The sequence below is a fragment of the Scophthalmus maximus genome, chromosome 15, assembly GCF_022379125.1.
Source record: "Scophthalmus maximus strain ysfricsl-2021 chromosome 15, ASM2237912v1, whole genome shotgun sequence".
Taxonomy (NCBI): domain Eukaryota; kingdom Metazoa; phylum Chordata; class Actinopteri; order Pleuronectiformes; family Scophthalmidae; genus Scophthalmus; species Scophthalmus maximus.
Window position 1 is genome coordinate 2,362,329 of NC_061529.1, and position 10,160 is coordinate 2,372,488.

Consider the following 10,160-nt stretch of genomic DNA (forward strand, 5'->3'; position numbering starts at 1 on the left):
AGGTGTTCCTCGGAAAAACCCCAACTCGGAAATACAACGTGGCTCTCTACAGAGGACTTCTTCTTCCACTTAAGTGCGACAACAGTAACACGTTAGTTCTGGCTTCGAAGAATCCAAACCACTACAAAGTAGTTGTTTTTTGCCTTCAGTCGATAAATTGAGCTTCATTTATTCTGTATATTTATTATACGGTGTTGTTTAATTCAAGAGTGCTGCGATAAGCTCATAAGGACACAAACTTACACTGTAAAACACCACAAGGTTAAAAAACAACAGTTTTAATAATACAGTACAGGAGATGTTGGCATTGTTCAAATATTGTACAATAGTTTAACATTTAAATTATTGTCCTCACACCTGCTCACAAATGTTGGTAGGTTAATTAAATTAGTAGTTAAATTAGTAGTTCATTGTGTAATTTTTGCATGATATAAAAAAAGGCACCTAGGTTCAAGTAAAACGTCCAATAAGTTGTTTATTATCCTTTTGTCTCATTTTGTGACCGTTTTCTGTTTCTGAGAAGTCAAATTGTGTCTCTTTATTAAAAATGATCTTTGTTTTCTTATTGTTTTGTTTTATTTTTTTCAATTGGTTGCTTTGTTTCTCTTTTTGCATCTGTGAATGTGAGCGTGTAAAAAAATGTTATTTTAATTTTTCCTATCACAAATCACATGTTTCAAATGTGCTCAGCCACATTTCTCTTCTACGATACAGTGAATGAAAATCAGACTTTTCACGTGCACGCTGCCATTTTTACAGACAACAATGAACGTGACTATTATTATTATAATAATTATCAGTTACAGCACAATTGGCTGCAGCGGTGAAGCTGAAGGAAGCGGTGTGTGTTGACACCGCACCCCGGACATTGAGACTGACTATACTGAATAATCTGATTCCACAAGCAAAAATTCTATATCCACAAAATCAAATGGATGAAATGAAACCACGTTTTTCTGATGAAAATGACCCGATTTCCTTAAAGCTCATGAAAAGGAAATGGGCCAAATCTCTTCTTAGAGCTTATGATTCTTTGAAAATATTTGAAGACTGACCCCCTTGACCTCTTATGCGCTCAGGGAATCTTCCTTTTCATTATTATGTAAGTTTTTATTATTTTATCATTATTTATTTTGCATATTATTTATTTGTTATTTTTGACACTTGTCTAATGTATCCTTATGTGCCTTGAATGTTTTAAGATAAGATAAGATAAGATACACCTTTATTCGTCCAACAATGGGGAAATTTGGACATTACAGCAGCAAAGTGGACAGAAGAATATAGGTAGATGTTTAAAAAAGCAATAGGTATGTACAAAATATAACAGAAAATATAAAAAAAGATATATAAATACTATATACAGAGCAGTAGCAGCAGTTACACATGGAGAATAAATCTAAATATTGCACAGTTGGTTAATTGCACTTTAAGTGTATCAGTATCAGTGAATTATTTTTTACAATGGTTGAGTCCTGTGTGTGTGTGTGTGTGTAAGGGTTAATATTAAGATCTTAATACCAAATATTCTATATATGATTTCATTTGTTATTATTATTTAATTTTATCATTATTTATTTGTTATTTTTTGACACTTGCTTAATGTGCCTTGGATGTTTTGTAAGGGTTATTATTTTGATCTTAAAGCCAAATATTGTGTATATGATCTTTTATGTGATTGTTATTTTATTTTTATCATTATCTATTTTGCATATTATTTATTTGTTTTGTTTTTTGACGCTTGTTTAACCGGTCCTCGCGTTTTTAAGGGTTAATATGAAGATCTTAATGCCAAATATGCTTCGTTCAATAAGAAAAAAAAAAGAAAAAAGAAAAAAAAAAGTTGACACCGCACCCAGGAACACGATGTAACAGGCTGATCCCGTTCTCGCCGACGGGACGTGAACGCGGCAGCAGTCCAGGGGCGGGCAGGCAGGCTCTCACCGTGCAGTATGGCGGACGATGGAGACAGTTCGAGCGGACCGGTGGACACCAGCGGCGGGCAGGCGGCGGCGGACGAGTCGGACGGACTCGGCGTCGGCGCGATGCTGCTGAACATCGGCGTTTTGCTGGCGGTGGCGGCGGCGTGCGTGGCGGCGTACCGGCGGTGGGGCCGGCGGCTCGGCCCCGACGCGGCCCTGCGCGACGAGGCCGCGGCGCTGCCCAAGATGCGGCGGCGGGACTTCACGCTGGAGCAGCTGCGGGAGTACGACGGGCTGCTGAACCCGCGCATCCTGATGGCCGTCAACATGAAGATCTTCGACGTGACCAGCGGCAAGAAGTTTTACGGCAAAGGTAAAAAAAAACAAAACAAAGACAAAGGAGAAGAAGAAGGAGAAGGGGGACTGGGGCTGTAGGTGGACTGGGGACCGTGACAGGCGGGGCGACGCAGCTGTCATGTCCCGCTTGTGGAGCGAGTTGTCCGGAGCGCCCCAACAAAAATTGGGGCTATGGTTAGCTTAGCTTAGCTTAGCTTAGCTAAGCTAGTGCTCTGGCTTTTGTCTGTGTTTCTGAATGGGACGCGAGCTGTCAGCTAGCCAGCTAGCTAGCCCGGCAGTTGTAGGGGTCGCAGGTGTTGTAGTTATTATGCATCTATTAATCCATTAATATTCGTGTTCGCTCAACATATTCAACTTTTTTTGGGGGGGTGGCGGTTAAAGTTTCACCCGGGGCGGGGAGGTTTTGACCTAGGCTAGCCTGCTAGCTTGCTAGCTTGTTAGCCAGCGGGCTAATGTTGACGTGCAGACACAGACACTCTGCAACCGTCTGTGTCTGGGGAGCCGCCGCTCGTTGACACCGATCCGACTCACCGTGTGCGCGGCTGCTCGCATCACTCAACCGGGGTCGCTCACTGTCACATCCGAGCATTGTTCGCCAGCGCACGCACGAGCTAGTTTCTTTCTACAGAAAACACGTGTTTTCCAGCTAAGTTCAAAGTGAAACTGCATTGTTGCAGCTCAGCCAGGAGAGGATCACCTGCGAACTAATATGAAAAGACACTGTTAGACCACGAAGCTTGTCTTGAGCATCACAAGTCTGTCTCTATGTACTTATTTGACTTGTTTGCAAAGCGGGGCTGACCTGCCCCTCCACATGTTCTCTGTGACCTGACTCCCACCAGACAGACAGTTCCTCAGCAGACTCGTGTGTCACGTCAAGGTACAGTAGGAAGGTCCCTGGCCCCGGAAGTGTCCCGCCGCCTCCTCCTCCTCCTCCTCCCCATGGGTCAGGATGACTCCCACATTTAGAGCCACGCTGGAGTTTGGCAGCAGCAGCAGCAGGAGGAGGAAGAGGAGGAGGTCACACATCTCAAATAGTCTAGTTGGGAGCTTTAAAGGGACAGTTCAGAGATTTTGAAGTGGGGTTGTATGAGTTACTTCCATCCATCGTCTACCGCTTTATCTATTTAAGGGTCGCGCGCGGGGGGGGGGGGGGGGGGGGGGGGGGGGGGGGGGGCTGGAGCCAATCCCAGCTGACATTGGGCGAGAGGCGGGGTTCACCCTGGACAGGTCGCCAGCCTATCACAGGGCCTCATACAGAGACGGACAACCATTCACTCTCACATTCACACCTATAGTAAATATAGAGTCTCCAATGAACCTAACCCAATTCTGCATGTCTCTGGACTGTGAGAGGAAGCCGGAGAACCCGGAGAGAACCCACGCACACACGGGGAGAATGTGCAAACCACTACAGAAGCGCAGCCCTTGTATGAGATACTTATGCATGGAGACGGTGATCAGGGATGTCATTTAACAGGGTTTGGAGGAGAAGTGGAAGTAGAGTAAGTCTGAGTCCCACTGTTGCAGAGGGGACCACCGAGGATCGTCTTTTTCGCCCCATCTTTAAACCTTACCTAAAGGAATATATATATATACGTTCAATTGTTCGCTGGAGGACGTATTTTTTTCACTGCTTCAGTTTTCTGCCAGACAGTCGTTTAAGTTTGCACTTTTCTTCAAGCGTGCCATGTATCACCGCGCTAACTCGCGCCTGCAGAATATCACTCCGCAAATCAGCTGTTCAACTCAAAGTTACGGCGGCGAGTTGGCGCAGTGATACATGGCCGAAGTACGCTTGAATACGTCCTCCAGCGTACAATTAAATGTTTTTTTCTTTTAGGTAAGCATTTAAAAATGTCGCAAAAGCCGTTCCTCTGTGGTCCCCTCTGCAACAGTGGGACTCAGACTAACGCTACTTCCACTTCTCCTCCAAACTTCATAAAATGACATTGCTCAGTGATGTTTTGCTTCATCCACACACCACATATATTTCATTTTCTGTCACAGAGGAGCAAAGAAACCAGAACATAATCACATTTAAGAATAGTTGGTGATTTATTTAGTAGTCGATTACTAATCGGTTAACTGTTGCAGCTCGAGGCGAGAGCACATCTAATCTTCGACTTGATAAGCTGCCTTTACTTTGCTTCGGTGACAAAAAATCCCCGAGGGCATCACGGAGCGTTCACATGCTAGTCAGAGGTTGGTTTTTTTTTTCTTCTTATTGACAGTTGACAAAAGATTTCTAAAAGGACTTCAGGGCAGGGGGCCCCCGGGGGGAGTTGTGCGTGAAGAGAAATCCACGGTACAAACTGATTTCCTCCGACCAGCGACTTGAAAGGATTTCTGAATACCACGTCACGCACGTCTTCTCTGTAATATCCTCGACTGGCGGTTGTTAAAATGAAGCTGTTTTTACAGAATTTCTATCGGTTAAAGTTTCAGGACAGGGCATGAATAAACGCTGGGCTTTATAATGTCAGAACCTGACCGATATGGATTTTTGGGGGGCCCTGTTGATATCAATATTAGGGAGTATGATTTCCTGATGAGAGAACTTGCCTCACCGCTGCAGCCTCAACTAATTCTTAATGTAAGAGCAGAATCCTAGACACAATATCACATTTCACATCACAATATCACGTCCATATTAATCCATTGTCCAGCTCCAATAACAGCTCCGCGCTGATGCTGTAAACTCACTGTAACTCAGGAAGAAAAAACATAAGAATATCTGATTCTTTTATGCTGGAGCCACAACTCACTTTATATCTGCACTGTAATCAAGTGGCTCACTTTTTGGCAGCTCTGGCATGTGTTTAATGTGAAGCAGACGTAGGTTTGACTGTATATGTCTCCGTAGATCGTTCTATTAACTTTGAAAGAGCCTCCTTCAGAATGATTGTGGAGTAAGAAATAATCTACTCTGCTCAAACTTCTGTTCATCCTGACCTTTCTCCTTTTTTTTCTTCTTTTTTCTTTTTGTCTTTCCTGTCCCAGACGGTCCTTACGGCATTTTCGCGGGCCGGGATGCCTCGCGAGGCCTGGCCACCTTCTGCCTGGAGAAAGACGCCCTGTGGGACGAGTACGACGACTTGTCCGACCTCAACGCCGTCCAGATGGAGAGCGTGAGGGAGTGGGAGATGCAGTTCAAGGGTAGGCTGATGTTCTTAGGGGCCTGTAACGAGAGAAAATACTTCTTATGGTCTGTCCCGCCGATCACAAACACGAGCACAAGAAAGAACAGAACCGCCTCAGTTTTCTAATTCATTTCTGTTATTAAATCAGGAGATATTAACTCAGATTTGTGCTCAGGCACCAATGTCCTTCAGTTCGCATCGCATCCAGATATAAATGTAATTCAACTTCATATTCAGAAACAAATCGCCCTCTTCAGATAGATGAGGAATAAAACACATTATAGATTAACTGTACGGCTGCAACTTACATGTTTCTTGTTGTTGTTTTTCCTAATATACGATTTATCTGCAGATTATATTATCAATTAATCGATTGGTTGGGCTTTATAACCAAAAAAAGATGAAAAATCCAGAAACACTTTGCTTTGCTACTTTAGTTTTACAGATGTTAAACCAAACACTGTTATTAGAAGGTATGGAATTTGATTTTAGTAATTTAAATATCCATATTATAATTCATTACATAACAGGTAGGTATCAATATTTTAGTACCAATCCGCATATTATCATCACAATCAACTTTCTGGAGAAACTGATGCAGTCAGAATGTAAAATGTTAAAACTTGGATTTTAAAAATGATTTATTTACATAATTATATTTTCTTAATAAACATCTAGCTTTTATATGTTTGCACATCGGCTCCATCAGACATAGAGACGGAGCTTGTACCAGGAAGCTGTTTAATGTCAGGATCAGCTGATTCCGACACACACACACACACACACACACACACACACAAGCAGAGAGCAGCGTTCCACAGGGTGAATACTGTTGACGATCTTCTGTGGAAAATAACTAATGTTTGTTCAAAAAGATTTGTTGAGGGGGAAAAGAAGTTGCTATAATAGAAGCTGTTGATGCCGATTGGTTGTTTTTAAAGAGCTGTGGCCAGTGGGGAAACTCCCCGAGCTCAGCAGACCAGTGATGTAACGTGATCAGCAACTAAAACTCTTAAGGGTGAAAAAAAAAGGAGTTTGCGTCATAAAAGTAGTAAAGATTCAATTCCAGATTCTGTAAAACTCAATTTGAAGATTTGTCGACAGAAGCTGACTTCACCCGTTCCTCTCGGAAATTGTGACACATTTTTCCACTTCTTTATACAACAAACAATTCCTCAATCAATCAAAAGAGTAATCGGTGCATGAATTGATAGTGTAATTATTATTACAGCCGTGGTTTTGTCCCAATAGTGAGACCTGTCCTTCAGTTTACTAAAGCACAAGGTGACTTCCTTCAAACTGTTTGATTCGTTCACCCGGTCGACCGAAACCAAACATGAGGTAATAACTGAAACAGTTTGTCAATCAATCGATTCGTTGAGCAACCGAAAATTAAGCGCAACCAATTTTGGTACTTGTCATTTTTCAACACTCCCAAGATGTGTGGTTTTCTTTCTTGACTTTATGTGATAGTGGGGATGCACCGATATGTACTCGTACGTGTAATTCATAATATTTCACGCTACCAAGCCAACAGCACATGAAACACACGACTCCACAAATTCCAAAGGTTTGAATTTCTTCTTTTCAAGCAGGGGAAAGTATTCATATCGGCAAGCAGCTCAATGTTAAGTACTTGTACTGTATCTCATTAACAAAGATTGCTTGAAAGATCAGTGGAGGATTTGTTTCCTGGTATTTTATAGATTGCACAATCACTCGAGTCTGAATAAGTTAGTTTCAGTTTCACAGGAAAAGGCAGAAACATTTTCATATCTGCAGTGAAAACCTATCTGTTCACAAAATGGTTCCATCCACTTGATGAACTGAGCTCCATTACAAGCGTGCAGGTGCATGAAACTAAAAATATCTCGACGGCTGAAAAACCGGAAGTTTCAGAGACTCGTTCGTGCATTTGCTTTTTCCCACAGTTTTCTCACATCCAGTGTTTAATATCACAGTCAGCGGTCGTGTTTTTAAGTTTTCAGCGTCTAATTTTGGACAGAAACCCTCGTGAGTAACGTCCGTCTGCTGCCGACTGACGTAACGAGTCTCCAGACGCTTTCATCGGACACACACTCGACGACACGTTTAAACCTGCTCGACCAGCTTCCCGCTTTGGAAGTTGGCGGAGCCCGAATTGCGGCGTGATTAAATCGTGTTAAGACGATGTCAGTAAATTACTCGCAGCGTGTTGTTTATCTCCAGTGTCCTTATTTAGTTCAGGAGGAGGGGGGGGGGGGGGATGTACTCACGATATGAACAGCTGTGAGGTAATCAACAAAAAATTCATCTGCAAATTTATGACCACCAGCAGCAGCAACAACAACAACAGCAGCAGCAGCAGGGCTGTTATTGTTCTCACCTTGAGAGTCAGAGTGAGTGAGTCATCCTGGTGGAATGTGGTTCTGCAGCAGGACCGACCACAGAGATGGTTCTGAGGGTTCTACCGTGGGTGTGGTCCGACCCACCAGTACGATGTTGTGATAACCAACGAGGCAATAATCCACTGACTCCAGATTTGTATTTGACATTTTAAAAACGTAAAGCTCAAATGATGAATCTATAAGAAAATGAGCAATAAGTTGCCGTCGTTTTGACTTGTTTGTTGAATCAAAAAAAAAAGAAGAAGTGCGTAGTTGCAGACCGATGCGGATGTTGCTCCTGTATTCATTATTTCCACCTTTTTGATGCAACATTTTGTTCATGTGTTCCAGAAAAATACGATTACGTCGGGCGGTTGCTGAAGCCCGGGGACGAGCCGTCGGAGTACACGGACGAGGAAGACATCAAGGACCACCTGAAACACGACTGAGCGGTTCCATCACACCAACCAAAGCCAGGAGACCCCCCCCCCCCCCCCCCCCCCCCCCCCCCCCCCCCCCCCCCCCCCCCCCCCCCCCCCCCCCCTCTCCCCCCCCGACCTCCTCATCCTCCTCTTCCTCCTGCCGCTACCTTCACCTGCCCCCCTGCTCCTCCTGGATCTGTCCGGTTGTCGCGGCTATTCTCCACGGACAGGACTCGAGTCTCAACGCCCCCCCCCCGACTTCACCCACCGACAGAAAAGCAAATTGGAAAAACCTTTTGACGAGGGGGCGGAGAGGTGGAACCATTAGATGTATGGAAACAAAACCACGTGATATGTAGGACGAGAGGGGAAAAGGGGGGGGGGCGTGGAATGTGGTAGTCGTGGTCGTGGAGGTTTGGTCGGTGCCGGTTCAGAAACACATCGTCAGAGATGATCGGTGGATTCGGGATGGGGAAGCGGATTTCTCTCTTTTTATCTGTGGTTTAGTCACATTGCAACGGAAACTGCTTCAGCTTTTGGACAGCTTGTCAATCAATCAATCAATCAATCAATCATTCGTTTGTTTTTTTCTTTGTTTTGTTTTTTTTCGTTCAGAGGATTTCACCCCCTTGTCGAGCGCAGGGCAGAGTTGTGGCCTAACCAAAGGTAACTGGCGGGCGTCGCGTTTTCCTGTTTGTGTTTTGTAGTGTATGCACTACTAGTTTTCTTTGTTTGTCACCATGTGATTGTATTTGTTGAGTAGTATCGAGGGAGGGAGGGAGGGGACGTTTGTTTTGTTTTGGTTTTTTGAGGTGGGGGGGTGGGGTCAAAGGTCCTTGCCATACGATACCTGTTTTTCAATCACGTCGGATGAAGTGAATCAGCGGAATCGGGAATACAAAGGGAAGGTGACAAGGCAGTCCGAAATCAATCGACTCCGTTGTTTACATGCCTCACAACGCCAGCTGCAAAGTCTGTAGTCTGTTTCCCCCCCGGAAAAAAAAATGGTCCAAGTATTAATTGTGCCTTATTTAGTTTGTCATGTCAGTCCGACTCCCGACTGGTCGAACGTAGGAGGAGGAGGCGGCGAGCGGAGCAACGGCGGCGGCGTCGTCGGTTTCTCCCCCAACACGTAACGAAGGCAGAACGTTTCTGACGGTCGTCCGTGAACCGACTGTAATATTTCTCCCCCCAACGTCACAAACTTTGTAAATAGACCGTATGAATAACTCAGTGTTACTGCCATATTTATGTAGTCAATGAACTCCATATACGTATAACGCGCTGTCGTATTGGCCAAAACCCCCAAAAGATTTTGTTTTTTTCATTTCTTTTTGGGTTTTTTCAGTTCTGAACTTACTTTTTAAAAAAAAAAAAAAGTGTGTGAATTTCCAAATAAAATAAAAAGTTTAAAAAACCTAGGGTTTGCTAAAGTGCTGCAGGGCGGGACCGGGAGCTATTTGTGCGAATTTTTTTCTTTTTTTCCGGAGACGTTGCTTATCCTGTAAATATATCGTATCATTTTATTAAAGCATGTGCAACAACAACGTGAGCTATGCCGAAATCCCACCATGTCATGTATTTAACTGTTGGGGGTGTGTGTGTGTGTGTGTGTGAGCGAGCGAGCGCGTGTCTGCGTGTGTGTCTGCGTGACGGAGGCAGGAAGGGATTTGTTCATGCATAATAAATCGATTTGGTTAATAACTGGAGATGTCTGGAATTTATTTGCCCGTTAGAGGAGGCATGACTGGATCACTACGGGGGAAATTCATACACTTAAAGTGTCTTAGGGGCCGTTTACCTACAGGGTGGATACAGGTGATACAGAATATATCTACCAAAACACATTTCATCTATATTTTAAAAATAAAAACTATAAGTCCACACATTGAGATGAATGATTCCTTGTCACATCTGTAGCAAATAAACATGTGGACTGTAAAGAGATGC

At 43.9% G+C, this 10,160-nt stretch overlaps 1 protein-coding gene across 1 annotated transcript; it reads left to right on the plus strand.

Annotated features, from left to right (window-relative positions):
- The first annotated feature begins 1,887 nt into the window (after positions 1-1,887).
- On the plus strand, positions 1,888-9,914 carry pgrmc2 (progesterone receptor membrane component 2). Its single transcript, XM_035610087.2, has 3 exons — positions 1,888-2,295; positions 5,283-5,438; positions 8,140-9,914. The coding sequence occupies exons 1-3, from the start codon at positions 1,953-1,955 to the stop codon at positions 8,235-8,237; spliced, it is 597 nt and encodes a 198-aa protein (XP_035465980.1). The 5' UTR covers positions 1,888-1,952; the 3' UTR covers positions 8,238-9,914.
- The last annotated feature ends 246 nt before the right edge of the window (positions 9,915-10,160 follow it).

Bases quoted from the DNA above. Each gene is read 5' to 3' on its own strand.
- pgrmc2 (XM_035610087.2), top strand. From the start codon at position 1,953: ATGGCGGACGATGGAGACAGTTCGAGCGGACCGGTGGACACCAGCGGC. The intron at 2,296-5,282 runs GTAAAAAAAAAC...TTCCTGTCCCAG, and splicing joins CAAGAAGTTTTACGGCAAAG to ACGGTCCTTACGGCATTTTC. The intron at 5,439-8,139 runs GTAGGCTGATGT...CATGTGTTCCAG, and splicing joins GTGGGAGATGCAGTTCAAGG to AAAAATACGATTACGTCGGG.